At 46.2% G+C, this 25,911-nt stretch overlaps 1 protein-coding gene across 9 annotated transcripts in view; it reads right to left on the bottom strand.

Annotated features, from left to right (window-relative positions):
* Window positions 1–25,911, bottom strand: part of CIT (citron rho-interacting serine/threonine kinase) — a 167,913-nt gene that overhangs the window by 82,983 nt on the left and 59,019 nt on the right. For all 9 annotated transcript variants that reach the window (XM_059138701.1, XM_059138700.1, XM_059138703.1 and 6 more), the window contains exons 10-13: window positions 20,906–21,089; window positions 3,177–3,282; window positions 2,119–2,262; window positions 651–770 (exon numbers count right to left, since the gene is read on the bottom strand). In XM_059138701.1, coding sequence (XP_058994684.1) covers window positions 651–770; window positions 2,119–2,262; window positions 3,177–3,282; window positions 20,906–21,089 — 554 coding nt within the window. The remainder of the gene's footprint in view (window positions 1–650; window positions 771–2,118; window positions 2,263–3,176; window positions 3,283–20,905; window positions 21,090–25,911) is intronic.

Raw genomic sequence — 25,911 nt, 5'->3', positions numbered from 1 at the left:
CTCAAAAACTTAAAGTGCCCCTGAAAAGCTATAACAATATTAATTTTTTTGATGGTCTAAAGCAGAGATAGGCAAACTTTTTCTGTAAAAAGCTAGATAGCAAGTAACTTCTGCTTTGTAGGCCATATGGTCTTTGTCACAACTACCCACCCTTGCCACTGTAGCATGACAAGCAACCATGGACACTACATAAATGAATGGGCATGGCCGTGTTCCAATCAAACTTTATTTATGGATGCTGGAATTTGAATTCTACATAATTTTCACATGTCATGAAATATTCTTCTTCGCTTTTTTCCCCCAACCAGTTAAAAATGCAAAAAGCCATTCTTAGCTCATGGCTGTGGAAAACGGGGGGTGAGCCAGATTCGCCCCACAGGCTACAGTTTGGCCACTTTTGTTCTAAAGCTACACCTTTAATTGAAAAGAGTGGCCATGATGGGCTGCAGACTTCAAAAGGAGCTAGAACAAGCACTCCACCATTTATATAAACCGTGGAGAATCCACAGTTTCCAAATGACCTACATAGCTCTCTCTCCGCCCCCGTCCTCCTTCCCTCCCCCTGCCCCTCCCGAAACACACCTCCCCTGGAATTAGAGGTCCGAGGGGCCCCGTGGCCCAGCAGCCCCGTGGCCCAGCAGCCGTCATACCTGCTCTTTGATTTCCTGGAGCTTCCGGCTCTGCTCTCGGATATCATGGAGAAGCTGCAGTGCTTTGTCATCCTCCTGGGACACCTCCATCCGTGCTTGCTCCAAACTTCGCTTTAAGCTCTGAGGAAAGCAAAAATTTTAATAGGGGTACCCTGTGGTTCCTGCTCGGTTGGAAAAGATTCATTAAGGGAGCTTGCAAGCTGCTTCGCAGACACCAAGACGCTTTCAGGTGACGGAGCAAAGTTGATAACTTCCAGTTGGTTGCTGGCTCCGGCTTTTTTCATCCTGTAAAACCCCTCGGGTTCAAGAAACATCATCTCAATCTCTGTGTTCTCTCGGGTCCAGCCTGAAACTGCAAACCAGCATCAGAACCTGCCTCCTACCTCTGTCTACCTCTCCTGGCAGATACTTACTTGTGTGTTTGGGATTGAAAACCAGCAGGATCCCTTAGCCTTTCGTTAAACCACCACTGGGAGGGCTACGAAGACTTTTCCGGAATATCGGGGATTAGAGGACTCCCCGGTATAGATCCCTCTTTCAAAGTAGCAATGACTTCCTTCTCGCCTAATTGCCATTTAAGACTCCAAGGAGTCTAATTCCACCTCCTGGCTTACGTTTTCTGGACACCTTTCATCCATAAGTTTCCCTCAACGCTTCAGTGGCACTGAAATACAGATCTGAAACACATATCTGAATAACTTCACCCACCACTGAAAGGCAGCCAAATCTGGAATGGAAACATAGCAGTTATTCTTAATCAGCCACGTTCTATAGATTTCCTCTCCCTTGTGAAAAAAACTGGAAAAATGTGTGATTCAACTTCTTAAGACTGTTTAATTGGCCACATTAAAAAAACACCTGAATGAAAAATTTAACGAGACAATGGAGAAGACAGTCTACTCTTGTGAGGGAAAGGAATAAAAAAAAAACAAAAACAAAACAAATCCAAAAAAAGTCATATGGTAAATAATGCGTGAGAGCCTGGGTTTTTGTTTTTTGGGGTTTTTTTTTCCTTTTGTTTTTTACAGGCTGAGTTTTCTCATTGCTGCACTGGTTCTAAGCAATGGAAAAGAGATCTTGGGCAGATTCAAAATACATGTTCCTGTGCTCATTTAGGAGTCGGGCTCTTGAGGCTGCGGGTGGTGGACGGGATACAGGCCAGAGAGGCTGGGATGAGAGGCACTCGGCCCCTTGGCCGCTCGCCGCAGTGACGTCGAGGCCCGCGTCCAGTCTCCGCAGCCTACCTGGACTGCTGGAGCCCGGTCCTCACTGTTCTGGGACCTCCCGCCTGGCTCTGGCTACCCTGCCAATCACACAGTTTGCCTGGGAACACTCCCTCCCTCTCTCTCTCTGTCTCTACGCTCTGCCATCGGCTGTGATGTGCCTCATGAAGCCGTCACAAAACAGGATGAGACACACACAACAGCAAGGCCGCCTCCAAGGGAAGGGGGCTTTGGGGAAGGCTCACACTGCATTCTGTGATGTAGGTGGCAAGGTCCTGCTCCAGGAGGGATCTCTGAGTCTCAGAGGCCTTCAGCTCCACCTCCTTCTGACTAAGAACAGCCTCCACCTCTGACACTCTCCGATGTAACCGGGTCATTTCCTGCTCCATCTGAAACAGACACATCGACAGGTTAAAAGGGCCCGTGGAGGTCCGTTAGGAGCAATCAAATCTCAAGCAGCCTCCGAAACCACCTGGTGGTTTGGGCTGACACTAAAGTGCCAAAGGTTGGGAAGGAAATACCATTGCTTCTTCGCCCGGGGGGGTGCACAGTTCTTCGTAAGGACAGTCACCAATGCTAAGTCACTCCTCTCATCCAAGACTCGGTTCACACTTGGTCACTTCTCTAGCCCAGTGAGCAAGGAAGCCACAATCACCATTTTTCACCTGTATGCTTTTGGGGTTTGGTTGGGTTTTTGGCACGCGTCACTTTAATTTTATCCCAAATCCATCTTGATCCCCCCCATCTCCTTGCAAAGATCTAGAGGACCAATCCCGAACAGGGCAAGGAGATGTGTATTCGTCTGCACTCTTAGAGGAGTCCCAGGCAAGGAGTGGGTTTTAGGAGCTTCCAGAGAGCTGCCCTGGGGCAGGAACAGTGAGCGTTAAGAGACGTTGAGCATAGTCAACACAGTGGCCGCAGTTACATAAGCAGGAGGCTTAAAGGACTAAGAAGAGAGACTTCGCATCACTCAAAGCAGATGGGAGGCATCGCGGCCACAGGTGAGGACCCACGCCACCTGCCGGAAGAAGCAGACATCGGGCTGGGTCATGCTGAGGAACGGGCCGTTCTAAATCCAGGGCCTCCTCTGGTTAAGATTTAAAGGATTGACGGCAATGTCAAGGCCTGAATTCATCTCCCTCTGAGCTGCTGGAGGCGAGACTTCAGTGAGGGAGGGAGCGCCTCGCCCGCTCGGTATGGGTCAGGTGGCTCAGTGCCAGCAGCGGCCCCGGGCGGCTCCCTTGGCATACATTGACGGGAGGATCCTGGAGCAAGGAGGGAGGCCGGCTGCGGAAATAAATACCTTGTGACACTTGTCCTGGGAGTCTTGCAGCTCTTTGCTTTTGATGAGAAGTTTCTTTTCCATGGAGCTAGTCTTGGCAGGGGAGTCCAGACTTGACACGACAGACCTAGATAAGAAGAAAGCCAGCGTCAAGGCGGCCAGCAGGTGGTTCGGAAAAGCTACTTTCAGAAACTGCGGCAGAGATAAGGGACCTGCCAGGGTTCTGCGGCCGTCCGCAGAGCTGGTTCGAGAAGCTTCTGATGACCTCAAGGCCACGAGGCAGAGAGGTGGACGGAAGCAAGAACTCTGGCTGACCTGGGTGTAAACTCAGTCGCCATGGACCTGAGGCAATGCTTCCACCCCTCCGGGCCCTGGTTGCCGTATCTGTGGGATGGGACAATGAAGGGACCGCTCACAGAGGGGAGCGTGAGCGTTAAACACACGGTGTTGTGCCTACCTGGCTTCTTTCACCTACTCACGGAACAGATACGCACTGTGCCCTTGCTCTGTTCCAGGTACCAGAACAGCTGCGAACAAGACAGCCAGGGCCCTGGCCCTCCTGGAGTAGAGCGCAGACAGCATGCATCAGGTAACCCACAACCAAAAAGTTACAGACGATGCCAAAGAAGGACACAGGGGGCTATGGTGTGAGAGAAGGAAATGGGTCAGGGACTTGGTCTAAGCAAGGGTCCCCAGGAAGGGCCTCTCTGAGTGGTGACATCTGAGCTGGGACCTGAAGGATAAGAAGGTACTAGCCATCCAAGTTCTGGAAGGAAACATGCTCCAGGGAAGGGGACTAAGATGCAAAGGCCCTGAGGCGAGTGAGCTTACACTGCAAGTACCTAACAAACATCATCAGTAACAATACTGATCAAATTATTGGTTCTTCTAGCCCCAAGCTAGCCAATTTGGTTCTGTTCCGTTTTATAAAAACAGCTAAAGCAGGTGGCTGGGTGGCTCAGTCAGTTAAGTGTTTGCCTTCAGCTCACATCATGATCTCAGGGTCCTGGGATAGAGCCCCACGTTGGGCTCCCTGCTCTGCAGGGAGTCTGTTTCTCCCTCTCCCAACTCACATTCTCGCTCGTATAAAAATTTCTCCCTCTCCCAACTCACATTCTCTCAAATAAAAAATTTTTTAAAAAATAAATAAAGACCAAAACCCCAGCTAATGCTTATTATGGTGAGCCAAGTAAGTCCCCCACCCCTAACTTGTCTGTCTCCTGATCCCCAGAACCTGTGAATCCATTACTTGGCATTGAGTCAAGGGACTCAAAAGGGACTTTGCAGAGGGGCTAAGGTAAGAGTTCTGAGATGGGGAGATTATCTTAGATTTCTGGGCAGATGTGATGTTATCACAAGGGTCCTTCAGAGACAAAAGTAGAGGAGGGAAGGCAATGTGACAGCAGAAGTCAGGTCAGGGTCAGAGAGAGAGAGAGAGAGAGAGAGAGTGAGTCAAAGATGTGAAGCTGCTAGCTTTGAAGGCCGAGGAAGGGGCCTGGAACCAAAGAATCTAGGTGGCCTCTAGAAGCTGGGAAAGGTAAGGAATCAATTCTCTCCTAGAGGCTCCACAGAGCACAACCCTGTCTACACCCTGGTGTCAGCCCAGAAAAACTCATCTTGGATTCCTGGCATCCAGAACTCCAAGGTGATAGTTCATGCTGTTTTAAGCTACTTATTTGAGGCAACATGTTACAGCAGCAATAAGAGACTGGTACGCTTCCTAAGCACAGACTACACACAGGGCTCCAGCCTGAAGCTAGCTGGGTCTTAACTCTTTATCCTCTATCATTCTATGAGGCAAGCTGCCAAGTGGCAAATGATCTCTGCTGGTCTCTACGGAGAGCTGGAGGTGAGGACAGGCACACCTGACAGAGTGCCCAGGATGGCATCATGAAAAGAATGCAGCATGGCCTCCCGAGAGGAGGCTAGAAGGAGACCCTCTCCACAGAAAGGAGGCGCTTACCCATACATGTATATGTCACTCACACACTCTGCCTCGTCCCGAGAAGCAGTGAGTTAGGGGTGGAGAGGACACCTCTTACTCAGGGCAGCTGCCCTCAGGGAATGGCACCCTGGGCATGAACCCTGGGGTGGGTGAAGGGTAAGAGGAGAGGAATAGCGAGCAGAGTTCTTGGGCTCAGAGGGACATGTGACAGAGCCCACCACCGTCCCACGTGCCCATTTTTGTTGCCTTGGTAACAGGGTTGCAAGAGCCGGTCATCGGTGAGCACTCACTTCTTACCAGCGAGTGAAATTCTGCTCTGATGCCCCAAACTACTTCCTGGCCTACATGAGGTCTGTTTCCTGCAGCAACTTAGCCCTCTCTCCCTGGCCCAGTGGCAAGGGCTGGCACGGCAGGGCTGGCCGGCTGACTGTACCCCATGACGGCTCCCTACATTCACGCTGCAGTGGACACCCAGAGGCATGCTGCTCTGTTCAAAATCTGACTCTGCCACTCAGGGAGCCTCAGTCTCCTCATCTGTGAAATGGAGATAATTCTCAACCTACTTCAAAGAGTTCTTGTGAGGGTTAAATGAGATCAGCCGGATATCACCCTTGGTGCAGCGCCTGGCACATTATAAGGGCTCAATAAATGTCAACCATGGCTACCATCATTGTCATTTCTATCATCACAACCCATGCAACAGTGTAAATAAATACTACATGCCTTACAGGCCTAGAACAGTTGTTTGAAATAGTAAAACTCGGGGGGCTGAAAGTATTCCGTGCTATTATTCACATTAAAACAAATGTTGATTGTTCACAGAAATGGGCAAGAGGGATTGAAATCCAGAAACAAATTTTTTGACAGCACTTTGGGCAAAAAATTTTAATCTAGTTCTAGAGCTCTCACTAGACTATTTTCTATCTAAAATCTAGCCAAAACCCACACACATGCACACTTTTTCTTTTTAATCTGATATGAAATGCGTTGCTTGGCATGACCTTGGGCTGCCTTTGCTACTTCCCATATTCCTCACTTCTCTGTGTTGGGTAGGCTAGAGAAGGAGACCCAAACCCCCCAAGGAGGGAGGGATGATCCACACATGGGGTCCCCGGTCCTTTAGTAATCAGGAGACACCCACATGTCACTAAGTTACACCCTGACCTGGGTCAGCGACAATAGCAAAGGCCATAGCTCTTTGCGCCTGAACACAGCACCTTCTAGAAGAACGATTACAGGGGGTGCATGATGTTGGGGTGGGAAGTGGCCCCAAGACTTGATAACAAATGAAGGACAGGATCCAGCAGTATTTACTTTTTAAAGTGCGTTGCTGTAGGTATAAAAGCTGATTGCTTATTCAAACAAAAAACAAAAAAAAAAAGCGTTTCTAGGTCACTCATTAATGAGGCCCAGAATCAAGGGGATATGCGCCCCCCACCCACCTGCACTCATGGGAGACCGTCAGACAGCTCTCCTCGCCTCCTGAGGTCCAGATCCCTCTTTTTATTTTGATAGCTATTTTGATGCTTGACAAATGTTCAGTGTTTAGAAGTTCTAAGTACAGAATTCAGTAAAGTGTCAGGATATAAAATCAATGCACAGAAATCAGTTGCATTTCTCTACACCAACAACAAGACAGAAGAAAGAGAAATTAAGGAGTCCATCCGATTTACAATTGCACCCAAAACCATAAGATACCTAGGAATAAACCTAACCAAAGAGGCACAGAATCTATACTCAGAAAACTATAAAGTACTCATGAAAGAAATTGAGGAAGACACAAAGAAATGGAAAAATGTTCCATGCTCCTGGATTGGAAGAATAAATATTATGAAAATGTCTATGCTACCTAAAGCAATCTACACATTTAATGCAATTCCTATCAAAGTACCATCCATCTTTTTCAAAGAAATGGAACAAATAATTCTAAAATTTATATGGAAAAGACCTCGAATAGCCAAAGGGATATTGAAAAAGAAAGCCAAAGTTGGTGGCATCACAATTCCGGACTTCAAGCTCTATTACAAAGCTGTCATTATCAAGACAGCATGGTACTGGCACAAAAACAGACACATAGATCAATGGAACAGAATAGAGAGCCCAGAAATAGACCCTCAACTCTATGGTCAACTCATCTTCGACAAAGCAGGAAAGAATGTCCAATGGAAAAAAGACAGCCTCTTCAATAAATGGTGTTGGGAAAATTGGACAGCCACATGCAGAAAAATGAAATTGGACCATTTCCTTACACCACACACGAAAATAGACTCAAAATGGATGAAGGACCTCAATGTGTGAAAGGAATCCATCAAAATCCTTGAGGAGAACACAGGCAGCAACCTCTTCGACCTCAACCGCAGCAACATCTTCCTAGGAACATCACCAAAGGCAAGGGAAGCAAGGGCAAAAATGAACTATTGGGATTTTATCAAGATCAAAAACTTTTGCACAGCAAAGGAAACAGTTAACAAAATCAAAAGACAACTGACAGAATGGGAGAAGATATTTGCAAACGACATATCAGATAAAGGACTAGTGTCCAAAATCTATAAAGAACTTAGCAAACTCAACACCCAAAGAACAAATAATCCAATCAAGAAATGGGCAGAGGACATGAACAGACATTTCTGCAAAGAAGACATCCAGATGGCCAACAGACACATGAAAAAGTGCTCCATATCACTCGGCATCAGGGAAATACAAATCAAAACCACAATGAGATATCACCTCACACCAGTCAGAATGGCTAAAATCAACAAGTCAGGAAATGACAGATGCTGGCGAGGATGCGGAGAAAGGGGAACCCTCCTACACTGTTGGTGGGAATGCAAGCTGGTGCAGCCACTCTGGAAAACAGCATGGAGGTTCCTCAAAATGTTGAAAATAGAACTGCCCTATGACCCAGCAGTTGCACTATTGGGTATTTACCCTAAAGATACAAACGTAGTGGTCCAAAGGGGCACGTGCACCTGAATGTTTATAGCAGCAATGTCCACAATAGCCAAACTATGGAAAGAACCTAGATGTCCATCAACAGATGAATGGATCAAGAAGATGTGGTATATATACACAATGGAATACTATGCAGCCATCAAAAGAAATGAAATCTTGCCATTTGCGACAACATGGATGGAACTAGAGCGTATCATGCTTAGCGAAATAAGTCAAGCAGAGAAAGACAACTATCATATGATCTCCCTGATATGAAGAAGTGGTGATGCAACATGGGGGCTTAAGTGGGTAGGAGAAGAATAAATGAAACAAGATGGGATTGGGAGGGAGTCAAACCATAAGTGACTCTTAATCTCACAAAACAAACTGAGGGTTGCTGGGGGGAGGGGGCTTGGGAGAAGGGGGTGGGGTTATGGACATTGGGGAGGGTATGTGCTTTGGTGAGTGCTGTGAAGTGTGTAAACCTGGCAATTCACAGACCTGTACCCCTGGGGATAAAAATACATGTTTATAAAAAAAATAAATAAATAAAATAAAATAAAATAAAGAAGTTCTAAGTACAGCAATTAAGAGCTCTTCAGAATAAAGGTGCTAAAGAAATCTCTCTCTCTCTTTTTTTTTAAGGATAAATAAAAATCACACCTAAAAAAAAAAAGCTATGGTAAGAATGCTGGTACTGAACCCAGACTGTACCTAAGGCTGGAGGAATGGAGTAGGGGTAAAGGTCCTCACGGCTTTCTGGAACTTCCCTGGTCTTCAACCGGGCTGCACATTAGAATCGCCTGGGAAGATTTTATAAAATACTGATGTAAGGCAGTGAAAATATTCCACGGGATCCTATGATGGTGGGTCCAGGTCCTTACACATTTGTCCAAATTCATAATCCACACACTAACAGTGAGCTCTAAGGTCAACTGTGTGATGATGATGTGTGCCTGTAGGTTCCGCGACTATAACGAGAATACCCTCTTGGTGGGAGATGTTGATGATGGGGGAGGCTGTGCCCATTTGGGAGTAAATAGGAAACCTCTACACCTCTTGCTACTATCGCTGGGAACCTAAAACTGCTCTCAAAAATATAAAGTCTTATAAAAAACAACAACAACAACAAAAGACCCTGATATACAGGACCCAACTAGACCAATTAAACCAGAGACTGACTGGGAGAGGAGGCCGGGCAGTGCCATTTTATTAAGCTCTTGGGTAATTCTAATGTACAAAGAGGATTGAGAAGCAGGATGCTAATTAGAAGAAAGCACCTGCAATTTCAGGTCTAGGGATTTAAAACTCATGGTATGACTGTCCCCAGCATTCAGCTCGAGGTGGCATTTTGGCCAGGCCACTTGGTACTGGTGCCTTTTGGTCACTCCTTGAGTGGGGACACAATTCTGAAGTTCATCATGGTGGACTATGAATTTCAAGACAATGTGCAGATTTCAGACAGTGATTAAAGATATTCTTACCCTTATTTTTAATACATCACTATGCCATTTCCACGAATTACTTCTGTAAGAGAAACATACTAGGGACAGGTATGGCTCAACATATTTGTATTCTACTTATTTCTCATGTAGTCTCCTAGTTAGGAAAGTCAGAATTCCCATTCTCAAACAAGCAGCAAGGTAGGAGAGAGAATTAATGCCACTACCTTTGTCATCAATGATAGTGTCCATTCATTGAGACTTAACTACGCATCAGGCACTATACTTGTTATAACTTTATGAAACTTTATGAGTTACAAGTTACGTCACTGAACTCACTCAACAATCCTGTAGGATGGCACTGAAGTTAAGGGAATGGCTTTTTCCTATGGCCTCTACATGCTCCTACCCCATTACAATGATGTGGGCGCCGGTGTGGGGCAGCAGAACTGGGTTTTGCTTCAAAGTTGGGTTCTGCAACCCAACGGCCATAGGTTCAAATCCTGACTCTGCTACTTCTCGGCTGATCAGCCTTAGACAAACCCAAGAGAAGCAACCCAAGAACAGCGCTGCAGAGACCCAGAGGAGTGAGCTTACAGGAGAAAGGGAAATGGATCACTCAAAGGAAGGTAACTTCTATCTGTGACTGGCTGAGGGCAATGCTGGAAGGGCAGCTCAAAGGCTGAGTCCAATGCAGTCCGGGTGCCCAAGAACTTCCATTCAGGTCAGTCCATAGCCACCTCCAGGAACAGCTCAACGCACACACAAGAGCAACTCTTCCTCCTTCATTTGGTGGCTCGAGGGGGGGTAATTAAATAGGAAACAGTACAGACTTCAAGGGCCCAAGCTGGTTCATGCTCGGGGCTCGATGAGATGCAGTACAATAAGGATGCTAATAAAAGAACATGCAGCCTGCCCACACTTTGCTTGCCTACTCCTCCCGGCCACATCTCTGATACACAGCCAGTTAAACCCATGGAGAGAAAAGGCACTTCTGAGCAGCGGGAACATGCAGCCAGCCGCCCACACACAGCAGTGCTGTCTCTTCGAGCACGAAGCCAAGTTTGGGTTTTCCTCTTTTTTTCCAGCTTCTATTTTCTAGAAAAATTTACTCTGAAATCAACATCTCTTCCTGATATACACATCTGCTTTATAATTACAGGGGCCCAAAAAGTATTAATAGAGGTAATGGTATATGACACACCAAGGGAAGGTCAGGTGCGGTGGGTTCTGCTGCAGCGGAAAGAGTATTTGCTTAAAATGTGTTAGATGTGACCTAAAAATTGCTTTCCATGTAACTTCAACATTTAAGTACAAATGATAAAATATAGTTTTCCCGGTGTCTATAATAATCCACATGACTCAAAAAAATTCCTTAATAAAGCTACCAAGAGAATGCTTCCTAGCTGAAGAGGAGATAATCCGTACTTCCATCTTCAAGGAAGCCTATGCATTGAGTATCTCTGGTCACTGCTATAATAATGAAGATCATGCTTAAGCCATCAAGCCAACCATTTATTCCCTTGGGAAGAGGAACCTGAGACTGCAGAAGATACCACCAGATCCCAGAGGACACAGATCACAAATCACAGATCTTCTCGAGATAACCAAGAACAGATACTTGAGTCTAAACCCAGGGAATCAAAATTAGCTCAGCTGAGGGCCCTACCTTAATTGTGGCCAACAGCACTAAAAATACATGCAACAGCAAGATGTAATATGGTGCAAAAAATAAAACACTCATCAGCATTCTGTTCCGAAAATATATTGGCTTTTAAGATTGAGCATTCTGAAATTTATGAACTAACTTTATAAGCCCATTTAAAAATACACAAGTGGTGTCCATCATGAACACTTGGAAATATTAAAAATACGGCTCTACTAAACTTTCAGCGTCTAGCTAGCTTTGGGGCACCCTTACGTACCCATCTACACCACTCTCTCCCAAACACACACACAGCAGTGGTCTCTGGCTGAATTAGAGCATTTGCTTGGAACGATTAATATGTAACTCTAGAAGCATTTATTTAAAGTCACATAATTAATGGAAATGTAGCTACTGGTGGGACTTCTCACACAGTCCGCACCTCTAAGCCAGTGCCCCGCTGTGTGGGTTAATGCCATACTTCCCCCTCCTTCCTGGACAGCCGCAGGGGCCTAACTTATCTCGTTGAGTCCAGTTCTTACTGCCTTTCCATCCACCACACTCAGTCAATGAGAACCACACGTATCACGTCCCCACTCAGAATCCAAACCTGAAGGCCCATCCAACCTCAAAACCCAGCTCCCCATGTGCCCAGAAACTCCACCCTCTGGGTTCTGTGCTCACTGGACACCTGCAGGCTAGTCCTGGCCTCAGGGATCTAGGTGGTCATTCCCCACCCCAGGTTCTAACTTCTTTGCAGCCCTCACCATCATCCGCAAATCTCTTATTTATGAACTTGTCTCCCCCAACAGAAAGCTAGCTTCTTGAGGGCAGGGACCCTGTCTGTCTTGTTCAGTTATGCCGCAAGGCCTAGAGCAGTGTATTTGCGGAGTGACTGAATGGGTGAATGAATGGTATGCCAAATATTTCTGTGCCCCAGGCAGCCTCAGTGAAAGGTCACAGTGGACAAAGGAATCCAAAACAAGAAGTATGCAGAATCAATGCTGGCACAATAAAGCTTTCTGGCCCTTGCCTGGGAGGTGCCCGGATATACTGGTTCTAGGACAGCAGTGTCATGATGACACACGCACTCTTCCCTCCAGGGGACACTCAAGCACTGGGGGATGGGTGGGAGTACGTGCCACCCAGGTTGGGCATAGCCCATTTCCCCAGCACCAAGTTCCAGACCCCACTGGAACTAGATCCCACCATAAGCCTCGAGCATGTTTTATGGAAGGAACCGGTTTAGCCAACACATCACAGACTCCATTCAGAGTAAAAAATTGGATGGAGATATTAGGACATCTGTCAGGAACCCCACGTGGAGCCTGATTGTCTCAATGGGCAGAAACCAGCAAGATGTCTTTATAAACTCTAGCAGGGACAAAGGGAGAATTGAAAGCATCTGTCGGCCCATCCTCACCCCAAAACAAGAAGAATGTGAAACGACACTCACTCTGCTCCAGGTGCTAACACCACATATTCCGTGTGCTCCCCCCAACAAACCTAGCAGGTAAGTGCTCTAACAACCCCTACTCTATACATGATGGGATTGATGCTGGAGAAGCTAAATGCCTCATTCACACAGGTGGTGAGCAGCAGACCCTAGATGGGAACCCACATCTTCGATTCCAAAGCCTGGGCTTTTAAGGAGTGTACCATAGTTTCTGCCCCAAAACAAAGAATACTTATGTCAACTCTAAAGTTAAAAGTTGGAAAAGTTGGCCATTTTTTTCCACATGCAAGGTGCATGAACTTCAAGAAGTAACTCAAGCTTTGGGGCGTCTGGGTGGCTCAGTTGGTTGAGCATCCAGTTCTTGATTTCGGCTCAGGTCATGATCTCAGGGTTGTGAGATCAAGCCCTGCATTGGGCTCTACACTCAGCATGGAGACTGCTTGGGATTCTCTCCCTCCCTCTGCCTCTGCCCTGTCCTGGCTTCTCCCCCAAATAATAAATAAATCTTAAAAAACCCAAGCTTCATGATCAGTTTCCTTATCTGTCAAACAATGGGTGCTTCTGGGTTTAAGCAAAAATGTCAAGCGCTTGAAATAGTGCCATAGTGAATTCTCAGCAGGAGCCACTCTTTCGCCCTTATTATTAGGCGAGCCCGTAGGCCCCACACAATCCAGCCAAGTCACAACTGTTAGAGGCAGGACAGCACAGTGCTCCTGGAGCCAGGGATGGCTCTAAGTCTTCAATGTGTTACTACGTGCAAGAAATCAGGAAAAGAACTCAGTCTGCCTGAGGCTCAAGTGTCCTCCTCTGGAAACAGGGTTAATACCTACTACCATGCAGAGTGATGGCCAGACTGGGAAGACCGAGTGAGACAATGCATGTAAGGCACTCAGCACAGCTCTAGGCACACAAGAAGTGCTCGCTAGAGGACAGCCTCCATTAGCACTTGTGCAGAAGGAACTGGCATAATCCCTGGCCACTTCAGTGTACTTCAATTTGACAAATGTTCTTTGAAGACCTGCCAAGGGCAACGCACTGTTTCAGGCAAGAGGTGGAAGACATGATGGTCCCCGTCGTCAGTGAGTGTTGAGCAGTGTGCCCAGACACAGGGGAGGAGGAGGAGGTATGAATGAAAAGGAAGGCTGGGGTCTTGGCATACCAGGCTTGAATACCAAGTTCAGGAGCGGCCATTAATTCTGCGCACACTGTGATGCCATTGAAGGTCTGAGTAGGAGAATGACATCATCCAATTTGTGCTTTGGAAGAATTCCACCCTCTGTGGAGAATGGATCAAAGCTGGGAAAACTGGAGGCAGGAAAATTGGTTAGGAGACTACTGCACCAGTCCAAGCAAAGCTCTATGAGGGGTGGCAGTAAGGAACAGAAAGAAAGGCGTAAACGCAAGTGTCATCCTAGAGGTCCAGCTTAGAGACAGGACCTGGCAAATGATGGGCTAAAGGGGGAAGATGGAAAGTAGCTTCAGATGACTCTGTTTTCTTGTCTAAAAGGGTTGAGAGAGTAGTAGTTTGATGAAACAAGGAAACCAAACTGGCACCTACTGGCTCACTGAGTGAGCAAAGAAGCCTGTCTGTGTTGGGAGGAAACAGAGGACAGGGACATTGAGAAACTGGTAGAACATCCTGGCCACAATGAACACAGGGCACACAGGGAGGAAAGTCAAGAGGAAGTGACAGTGTAAGTCATATAAGCAAGACCAAGCTAAAAAGGCAATTAATTCCTGGAACCTGAGGAGATGGTACAGCATTTCAAGAATCCAGAACAGAAGACAACAGCCAGGAAGCAGTGAGACTGGCAGGCAGAGAGGTAGGAGGGAAGACCGAGCTTCCACAACACAGAAGAGAAGCAAGCACAAAGTTTCAAGACACATGTGGTAAATGACGGTATCACATGGCAAGGTGGGGATCACTGGCTTTGGAGTTCGGGTGGAATCAGTGGCTTCTCAAACAGCAGTTTCCATAAGGTTGGAGAGATTGGAAAAGAGGCACAGAGTGAAGGCTATTCTTTGATGAAGCTGGTCAGAGACAGGAAGGTGACGGAGGTCAGGAGACAAAAGACAAGTAAAACGGAGAGAATGGCGAGAAATTCACTTAGGCGAAGGAAGAGGTGCCAAACTGGCGCAGAGCTTGGGAACACATAGCACCACTTAGTCAATTACTGTCTTCTTAAGGGAGCCGAGGCAACCATGCAAATTAGCATGTGTAGGCCAGCAAAAAACGCACTTGACAGATCTTTTGGAGCCTAATCTTCAGGATTGGGCTAGGCTCATTTGGATTAGATTTCCTAAAGGTATCTTTAAGATAAACAAGAAGGCGGCAGAATGGTCCTGCCAGGCCCGCGAGGCAAGCACGTACAGTCTAAATAGAGAACAGAATAAGACAAGTAGAACAAGATGTGCTTGACTAAGGGAAAGAAGAAATTGAATGAGAAGAGAGAACCCAACACAACAGACAGAGGCAAAGATCGGATATCTAGTCTGGATGATGGTAAAAATGGAAGAAACACAGAGACCTGGAGGACAGGAACCACAGGCCAGAGCTAGTTACAGTTTGTTTGTTTGTTTGTTTGTTTTTTAACATATTTAGGAAGTACAGAAGATGCATACACTTGTGTACTATAGCACATTCTGTTACTGTTGCTGACTATTTAAAAAAACAACAACTCAAAAGACAGATGAGGCTTTTTGCAATAGGGATCTGGAAGTAGCAGGGACAGTAACAGACAGCCCTGGGTTGGACAGGGAAATAAAGACAGTTTTTAAGGGAAGACTTCCCCACCCTTCCAAGTATTTCAGTAAAAGAGAAGTAGGACCGCTTCGAGAATTCAGGCCATCTTCTGCTGGAATAAGCCATCCCCAGGATAAATGACAGAAGGCAGCTGGGAGTATAAAACATAGATTTGCATAGACACGGATCATAGAGTCATCAACAAATTGAAAGCTGCAGCCATAAAAATGATTTGGACCAGTTCACCAAATGCTTATTGAGCGCTTTGCATATGATCAGCCCGAAGCCTCAGTAGAGAGCAAGGTCAACACAGTTCCCTCAGCTCACCAAGCTTACACTCAAGCAAAAAAACTTCCAGGAGAGAATAACTACTCACGTGTTTATGTGAGCACACACACACCCCAGGGAAGAATCTCCAAATGAGAGGAGGCAGAATTTTTTTTTTAAATGCAAGAGCTACATCATCTACCTACTCAAAAAACTTGCAGAGATTGAAAACAAAACTCAGCAATTAGACTGCCTCTCGGCTCTCATTCCACCCTGCCCCAACCCCACTGCTCATCATTCCCCACAATGGGCCTCTACTTCCTACAAGCATGTAAACCTGGGGACCCCACACAAATTCCCTAATTTTTCCTGTCGGCAGCATTGATACCTCACGGCATAGAACAGTGGCTAACAGACTCGAGCTGCCACAGCATCTGGATTCAACTTCTAGCTGAGAGGCTCAGGGCTACATGATCCTGGGGAAGTTGCTTATCCTCTCCATGTCTCAGTTTCCTTACATGTAAGATAGGAATAATGACACTATCTTCTTTGTGGGTCATTGTGCAATTTAAATGAGTTCATCAGTGTAAAGTGCTTAGAACAGAGCCTAGTATAGTGATGGTGCCCTGTATGGATGGGCTGTTGTTACCACTTGAACCTACCTGAAATGCTCTCTACGTTTCTCTCCCCTCATCCAAATCTACTGTTTTCTAAAAAGCCAAATATTTTACCTCCAATTAGTGTGCAAACACACTCAGTCTCCAACACAGGTATTTACTGATGGTCTACCATGTCCTATGCTCCAAGGGAACCAGGATGAATCAGACCCAGCCCAGCTCTTGAGATCGGAAATGGAAAGACATTCCAGTGAAGATCATCACTGGAGGTGCCTGGGTGGCTCAGTGGGTTAAAGCCTCTGCCTTCGGCTCAGGTCATGATGCCAGGGTCCTGGGATCGAGCCCCACATTGGGCTTTCTGCTCAGCAGTGAGCCTGCTTCCCCCCCTCACTCTGCTTGCCTCTCTGCCTACTTGTGATCTCTCTCTGTCAAATAAATAAATTTAAAAATCTTAAAAAAAAAAAAAAAAAAAAAAAAAAGATCATCACTGTAACTTGGCAAGAACTGTGAGTTAACATTACCCATTAAGTGACCCTATCAGGAAGGCTGCCTTCCTCTCCTGACTCCTCAAACAGTCATTTGGTACATTTGTACCATGATGTTCTTCAGGAAAGTTGTTTGCCCTGTGTCCTCTGGACTGTTTCACACATATATGCCTTGACCTGTTCAATTTGATGGAAAGGCACCCATTCTAGACTGGGCCTTCTAATTCTATCCCCCAATCCACTCTGCCCCCACAACTGCATTTTACCTGCAAGTATCTGGCCACTGCATATGAGCTTGTGGTCGGTCAGGATGTTTAAGCTTCTCTAGCAGAAAATTCCTGGGATCTGGGAGGTTGGGTTTCTGCTCTGGCACAACTGGACTACTTAATTACTGCTGAGGTCCTTCCATAGCCTCTCGGTATAAACAGAGGGACACTAGACACATACAAACCAGCAAACTAGCAATAACAAAAATAATGACAGTGAACATTTACTGAGAATTTTCCATGTCCCAAGTCCTAGGTCAAGTGCTTTATGGGTTTCATATAATCCTCCCAAAAGCCCTAAGAGAAAGGGATCATTCCCCCCTGCCCTCACTTTGCAGTTGAGGAAATGGGCATGCAAAGGTTCGCCGACAGAGCAAGGAAGAGGTACCAAAAACTGGTTCCCTGAAAATCTGGGAAGCAATGGTGGAAGTCATTTTTTGTTCCTCCACTGTGTTTAGATGGCTGGCTCCCAAATGAAACTTCCGACCACCCAGAAGGATAGGAAAGAGGCCTGAGCCAAAAGGAAGAGAGAGCCCCCCTTCCTAAAAAACAGCCTATTCAGACACTGGCATCCCACATATTCCAACCTCATCGAGATCTCTTTGCTCCTCCAAGATTTCCTAGTTCCCCAAAAGCATCAAACCAGCATGTGTAAAACTAACACAAAATATAAAACCGACTGGTTTTACCCTTCTAGAGTTTATACTGAAGGTTTGCAGAAAGGCATGGTTTCAGCCAGGGCTTAAATGAGACAATATCTCCAATCTAGGAAGAAGAAGGGACCTAAAGAAATGTACCTCTGCTGACAGGGGAGGGAAGGGAGCTGGGATCCATTTTATTTTTAAACCTTTAACATATTGTAAAATTCAAGCAAATAGAGGCTCAGAGAAACACCCAGGCATCCAGAGCTTGGGGATGTGGCCTGGGTTATTGGCAGTTAAAAAGAAAGAGGCACGAGACAGAAACTCCCTCACTCCAGCACCAGCTTCGCCAGAATCCCACCCCAAAGATAACCAAAACCAGTCTTGTCGAATCTCTCCTGCTCCCTCCAACTCAAGCTGCGAGCAACGCCCACGATACTTCAGACACAGAATGCTGAGATCAAGATTCTTGCTAAGCTTAAAATAATGATGCGCTCCATGGCGGGCTTAAAAACTGTCTGGGGTCCCAAAAAAGGATCCTAAAAAGCAACGAATGATCAAAACAATTAAAATCATTCTCACGACCAGAGCCTCTGTGAAAACTCCCCATTCATTCAGCTCCACCTCTGAACATTTCATTCAGTTTGCTGGTAACAGATCTGGGGTCAATTTCCCCAGCGCAGCACCCAGCATCTGCCATCTCCTCGGCAGTGTGAAGAGTGAGTAACGGCACAGGTAATCCCTGTGTGTAAACAAAAACCTGTGATTCTGAGAGTGGGGAGGGGAGAAGGAGATGTTTGGTAAGATGCAGCAGGTCCCCAGTGGCACCCCCCGAAAATGCCTCCTCCCACCTCTAAATGAATTTTGTCTATATGTCCACAGAACTGCAGAGGCTTCTGATTAATTTCACCACTGCCTCTTTTAATGAATTTCTAAATAATGATAATGCCATTGGTCCAGGGTCACCTACATCCAACAGGTGGAGTGGATTTCTACAAGGACGCAGTAGGCTTTTACCCACAGGGCTGCCCATGGCCGAAGAGCCAAATCTGACAGCAAGATCACATTCAAAGACACAGGATGAAAGAATTTCTTTCTGATTCCAACCCCAAATTGCCAGGGCAAAGAAATTTTGTTCCCCCAAAGCAGGAAAACTCCAGTCCCATCTTCCAGGTAAGAAAAGTTCCCCAAAAGCAGGAAAACTCCAGTCCCATCTTCCAGGTAAGAAATACGTGCTTTTGTTTGTGTGGACTTTTTTTCTTTTTTTATGAGAATCTCATTCAGCATTCTGTTGGGGCACGAGCAGACACTCGTGTTGTGCTCTAGAGATGTATTGTGAACTATCAAAGGTGAAATAGCCTATCTTCAAATACAATGAGCAGTATAAACACAATCTGGGGGAAAGGATCATGAGCAAATTATACCAACAAATATTTATGGAGTCCCTGGGCCTGAAGACTGAGATGTCCCCCCTGTCAGAGAGCTCCCTAAACTGAGCTTTCTGTGAAGGGCAGATGCAGTTCCAGGCTTCCCATGTGATAAGCCATTCATCACACACTGCTTCAGATTGATTGCAATGGCTAAGATCCCCCACAGCATTCCGCCTTTACCCTGAAAATCGAATTCCCTCAAATCCTCCCTAGTTTTTCAGATCAGTAGCACCCCAAGCAAGCTTTCATTCTGAGCCGGCCAGCCCACTGCTAACCAGAACTGGAACTCCCCACACACCTCCCTCCAGTCCAACGTGTGACCTTCAGGGTGCTGCGCGTGTCCACGTTAAGTTGCCCACCAACCACGCGTCCTTTAGCGCCGGGCCTCCACTTCTGCCCTGTTCTTCAAATGCCCTACTGGGCCATTTCAAATCCATCTGATGGCACATTCAACAGCTAGTTAGCTCTCTGCCTGCTCTCCTACCATCCAGACTGTTTTTGGAGTTGCAGAGCAAATAAGCCAGAAAGGCACAGCCAATGCTACCAAAATCCAAACCCGGATGTTAAACCCAGAGCCCAGGAGAGAAGGAAAGTAGGACCACCTCAGCATATTTCAATACAAAAATCTCTCTCCCATTCACTCGCAGCCCACTACCTTATTTCATCTCAAGCGCCCAGTCCCCCGACGATGGTCTGAAATCTTTTGAGGAACATCAGTGTCAAAATAGCACCCATGGGGAGACACCATCCAAGAACCAACGCATGCCTTCAAATCGATCTCTGAACAGGCACAACAAATCGGGAATGGATGCTGCCAAGGAGAAAATCAAATTCTGCTTGTCTCCTAAGTGGGCAGCAACTAATTACCTAATGTTACCCCCACAGCCTCCAAGTGAGAAAGCCAGGGCATCGGGGGGATAACACAGCCAGTCCAAGACCTTCCCGGGGAACTCGTGCCTCTGAACGCAGAATGTCACAGGATCACAAAACGAAGCAAGACACGGAGCTCCTATATCCACAGAAGCTACTGCGTTTTATAGAAATGCCCGGAGGCTGGAAGCCAGGACCCTCCAGTCCCGGGTGCGGTGTGAATGCGTTTTTCATGAGCTTTTTCAAGAATGGAGAAAAGACCTGTCATGTTGAGAGGTTTACAGTGATGTTTCTACTTCCATTTTCTAGGCTCCGGGTTGGTTTGTTTGTTTTCCCTGTGAAGCCCAGTTTCTGGGAATCAATGGCTCGGCTACATCGCACTCCCTCTCAGTGGCTCTTGGTAACGGGGCTCTCTCTGGCCGCCAGCGCTCCGCCAGCTCAGAGCAGCTCAGCTGCCAGATCCCCGATCTCACAGCAGACTTCGAGTGGAGCCGAGCACCATCTATCTGTTAGAGCGCTGACAGAGCCACTTGCAGCTCGGCGAAGCCCGTCAGGAAACCTTTAGCTTATGAGCTCTCGTTCAATACAGCCAAGACAGCAACCTCCACCCACCCACCTGCGAGATGGAAACACAGAGGGATAAATAGACGGACGGCTCCTTTGAACCCTGCACGTTTCTCCTTCCACCAAGGATCTGCACTGCCAGATATCCCCCACTCTTTCCTCCCCTCGAAAGAACACCAAACACTGAAAAACTAACCCAAAGTACCCAATGGACGATTATGATGCTGGGGACAGGAAGAGGAACGTTAAACACAGCAAAATGAGAATATGAACCATCTACCCCACCAAAGCCCAGACAGGTAAATTGCTTCCCAAATGCAGGTTGATTAACAGCTTCCCTTCACTGCACTGCCCCCCACCACCACCCACCCACCACCACCACCACCACCTTTGGGCTCTCTATGCCTCACATCAGTACAGGTCCTTAGAAAGTCAAATCTTCACTTACTCAGATCTACCAAGAATCCCCAGTGCCTTGCTATACGAAAACCCCACAAACGGCAGTTCTTCGCCCGAGAAACCTGAGAGGTTCAGCTGGCACGGAGAGGATGAAACCCACGAATTCTTCTCTGGTTCATCAAAATTGGAGGTGTCATCATCAGACTTGAGGGTGGGAACGAAGGGGGGAGGAGCTGGTTGGAGAAAAACAAGAAGAGAGGGAGAGAAAAATTCAGACGGATTCAACACTGTTGCGGAGAAAATCGTCCTACTCCTTCAGCCTTAGCGATGGCACTGCAGCGCCTGCTTTCAATCTAGCTCACACAGGCAGACCTCGGCTCTTACAGCAACAAGAGATTAACCCCTTCTCTGCCAACATGGCCACCAACTGGCAGACAGGCTGCCTTCCCCGTTGGGGTAAACTGAAGGAGAAACTCAAACAGGTCACTTGATGGTACGAAAGCACTTTGGGGAACTCGTGGGAGCCAGCTGCTCCTTCCTGATATTTCCAGAACACTTCGACAGAGCATCAGGCTGGCTCGTGCCAGAGTGCCAACCAACGCACACCTATGTATTTCCTCCTCTGGACAGCTCCAGATCATTAATATTTAATGTTAGTCACTGAAATAAGATGGCATGTCTGCATTTCATGGATTAAGCGGGATGACAGGAAGGAGCAGGAAAGAGGACCTGGGAGGTATGTAACTCATGTTAGGATAGCACTGCAGTCTGGCTCATTCATAGCCAGAAGAGTGTGCTCAAAGCTCTTACCAACCACTTTTTTTTTTTTTTAGTTCATTATCCCTCCTCCCCACCTCAATCATGCCGCCCAAATCCACCGCAGTTTAATCAGCATAATGAAACACCAGCCAAATAAAGTTCTTCCCGATGATTTACAGCATCCCAGCGCACTGATGGTGTAAATGCACCGATGGCCGTATGCGTCCTACCTCGTTAAGGCATGACTCCGGGCTAGGAGCATCTTACATCTTCTCCACTTTCTGCAGACCTACTACACTCTCTCGGTCAGGGAGGAGGACACTCGGCCATCAGTCACCAGGAGGCTGCCCATTGTGGTGGGCTCCAGGGGGTGTAGCGGGCCAGAAGCGTTGCCATGGCTGCAGGCTGAGGCGTCCGTCTGTGGCGAGCCGGCCAGTGGAGTTGGCGAGCCGGGCATCACAGCCCCCGCAGTGCAGGCTTCATGCTCCCCACTCGGTGCGTGTTCTGGCTTTAACCCCACCTGGCCGCCTGCGTGGCAGGGGCCACTGCTGAGCCAAGTGACAGAGCAGCATGAGTCACTGCCGGAGCTCGCTACAGCGCCCCCTAGGACCGTTGTCGCAGCCGGTCACAGTCCAGGCTTCCTTTTTAACTCTTTGTTTTCTGAACTAAGCTGTGCACCAGATAGGAGCAGCAGTCTGGTCTCTGCTTACTGGCTCAAAAGAATCTGGCTATTTGCAAAGTACCCCGGTGACAACCACATCCAAGCGGCCACACTGGGGAGTGAATGGAGAGGTGAAGGGGTGGTGTGGGGGAGGGGGAAAGGAAGACACAAGGAGGAGGTCTGGCTGCTCCTGGGAGGTACAAAGGAGCATTCACAGAGCTTCAGGTGCACAGAGATGAGGTGAGAGACTGAAAACGTAAAATGCACTATACCAGAAATTCATTTAACACCTCTAAGCTCTCAAGAGAATTTAAATCTTTCCTGGTAGGATCAGAATCTACTTTCTTAATACTTTAAAAATTAGCTGATGGAAAGAAAAATTACATTGAATGCTTCAGCCCACATCCCATGTGTACTTCCACCAACATAGCTTCAAATCCAATTGATTTCAATTACCCAATACTTCCTTCAAGAAAAAAAAATTAATGGAAATCATATTTTATAAGAATCAGAAAGAGAAGTTTTCCATCTCAAAAAACTCAGATAAAGACTGAGAAAATGTATGGAAATTCACAGATGATATGAATATGGAAGCATTATGACTGACAGCACATTACTTTGGAATCTGAGTGGGTTCAAATCCCAACTCTACCACTTACCATCAGCTCTGTGACTTCGGGAAAGTCACGTAACCTCTCTGAGCCTCATTTTCAACACAGAGATAACTTCCTCAAAGGGCTGTTGGGAGGTTTAAAAAAAAAAATCTATACAAAGTGCTTAACATATTCCTTAGCACACAGTAAACACTGTATAAAAATCACCTATTATTGTTATTCCTCACATGAGACCCATGTTTCCGACTGATCCTGCAGTTAGTGAAGACTAGTGAGATACAGCCCAATCTGTGTTGAATATTCTTCTTTCGTGCTCAAAGCAGGCACACACTCCTGTGGATGTTTGTATTTATCATATCATCTCCTTTCTAGCAGAAGTTTAATTCTCTTTCCACTATATACTAATTTATCTTTGGAAGACTAAAATAGAATCCCATTTCTGAGTGAGGAGTATGATTAATATAGGGGTAGGAGCCACTCTCTGTGAAAGAATTATGATTTAGAAATTCTGTACTATAAAATAAGATTTCTCTTGAAAACTCCATCATGCTGAAAGCTAGCCCATATGGTCGAGATTAGAAAAAGAGCCAGACAATCTTCAATAGAAGGAAGGAGAAATCAACATGAAATACACCAGCTGGTAACAGGTGAGATAGTCACAGGATGGAACAAAAGCAGGGATATAAACCTCTAGACAAGTAGTCAGTTGAGTACAACAGGAAAGTCTGAAAAGAAGGGCTTATGGGAGCACCTGAGTGGCTCAGTCAGTTAAGTGTCTGATTCAATCGGCTCAGGCCCTGATTTCAGGGTTATGAGATTGAGCCCTGCATTGGGCTCCACACTCAGTCAGAAGTCTGCTTAAGAGTCTCTCCCTCAGCCCATCTCCCTGCTCACAATCTCTCTCTTTCTTTCTGAAATAAATCAATCTTTACCCCCCCCCCAAAAAAGGACTTATATGGGCCATATCTGTGCAGAAAAAGAGCCATAGCCTCAAGCCAAAAAGAAATGGGCAAACTGGAAACTCTCTACCACCAGAAAATGACAAGGATGCTCACATTTGGCCAGGACCCTTTAGTGGGAAAAAAAACAGCCAGAGATTAAGACTATAATCCCAGCTAGCATGTCTGTATTTATAGTATCCTGTATAGGGTAGGAACTACAAAACAAGAAATCAACATCAATACTGGCCCAGGATCACTGAGCCCTTAGGGCCCTGGCAGACACAAAAGGAGAACATCTTATGGAAGCATTTTCACAATCCAGGACACACAGGACAGACAAAGCAACAGACACACACACACCCAGTCCCTACTAGAAATCAGTTCACCAAAAAAAAAAGTAAAAACCAGTAACTATACATAACGAAGAAAAAGAAACCACCCAAACTACACGGAGGATCATCATCATATAAAAGAAATGGGAAAATGAGCCTTCCAAAAACTGCAGATAAGGGGCACCTGGTTGGCTCAGTGGGTTAAGCCTCTGCCTTTGGCTCAGGTCATGATCTCAGGGTCCTGGGATCGAGCCCCGCATCAGGCTCTCTGCTCAGGGGAGCCTGCTTCCCTGCCTCTCTCTCTGCCTGCCTCTCTGCCTACTGTACTTCTCTCTCAGTCAAATAAATAAATAAAATCTTCAAAAACAAAATCAAAAATCTGCAGATAAAAGAACAATCTAAAATGGGCCATAAAATAATTTGATTTAGTATCAAGGTAAATGAGTAGAAACTCTAATAAAAGAATAGAATACTCTGGAAAAAGGACCACACACATTTAAAAGGAACCAGCATTGTTACTGAAATGAAAAGCATTGTTACTGAATTTGAAGTTTAAAACTCACTGGGTACATTAAATAGAATATTAGACACAGCCAAAGAGAAAATTAGTGAGGCGGCAGTTAGATATGAAAAAATCATATAGAACCATACTTCTCAAAGTGTGATCTGTAGACTGGCAGCATCAGCATCACCTGGGAGTTGGTTAGAAATACAGAATCTCTGGGGCACCTGAATGGCTCAGTGGGTTAAGCATCTGCCTTTAGCAAAGGTCATGATCTCAGAGTCCTGGGATCGAGCCTGGCTTTGGGCTCCCTGCTCAGTAGGGAGTCTGCTTCTCCCTCTCTCTCTGCCCCTCTCCCCACCTGTGCTCGCTCTCAAATAAATACAATTCAAAAAAAAAGAAGAAGAAGAAGAAGAAATACAGAAATCTGGCTCTGTCCCCCATCCACTGAATCAGAACCTACGTTAAAATGAGATGTGCAGTTGGAGAAGTGCTCATATGGAATGCAGCATAGAGACAAAGAGACCAGACATGAGAGGTCAGGAAACAAAGAATTAGAAGGTTCAATACATATCTTAACAGGTGCACCAGAGAGAGTAAACTAGCTTAAAATCTGGATGTCATATTTTGAAAGGACTATGTGAAACTTAGTCAAATCCAAGATTATGATATGTGGCCACATCTATCTTTGGGGGCTAATTCTCCTCCTTCTTATAACTTATGGAAAATATTCCTTTTCTGACCCTCACAAAATGTAATTTTTCTGGGGCAGCTTGGATGGCCCAGTCAGCTGAGCAGCCGACTCTCGGTTTCAGCTCAGGTCATGATCTCACAACTGTGGATCGAGCGCCACGTCGGGCTCTGCACTCAGCGTGGAGTCTGCTTCAAATTCTCTTTCCATCGCCCTCCTGCTCAATCTCTCTTTCTCTCTCAAATAAATAAAATCTTTTTAAAAAACATAATTTTTCTTCTTTACAAAAGGTATTAATAAGTCGTTGGATTTCAGTCTATGTTGCTGGATATACATGATATACCTGGGAACATAGCACAGTGCCAAGCACACTGTAGGCACACAATAAATATTTGCTAAACAGATGTGTAGAAAATGACTCTTGAAAAGAGAGCACCTAGCATAATAAAGGCCATGAAGAAACTGCTCGATGTTTGAGTTAAATGAAGAGGCTTTAAAAGTGGAGATTGTTCTGTCTGAAAAATATGTTAATGAGTGCCTTTATTAATATTTTCT

Source organism: Mustela lutreola, chromosome 11 (assembly GCF_030435805.1).
Source record: "Mustela lutreola isolate mMusLut2 chromosome 11, mMusLut2.pri, whole genome shotgun sequence".
NCBI lineage: Eukaryota > Metazoa > Chordata > Mammalia > Carnivora > Mustelidae > Mustela > Mustela lutreola.
Note: the sequence above shows the minus strand (reverse complement) of the source record. Positions and strands in the feature narration are given on the sequence as shown.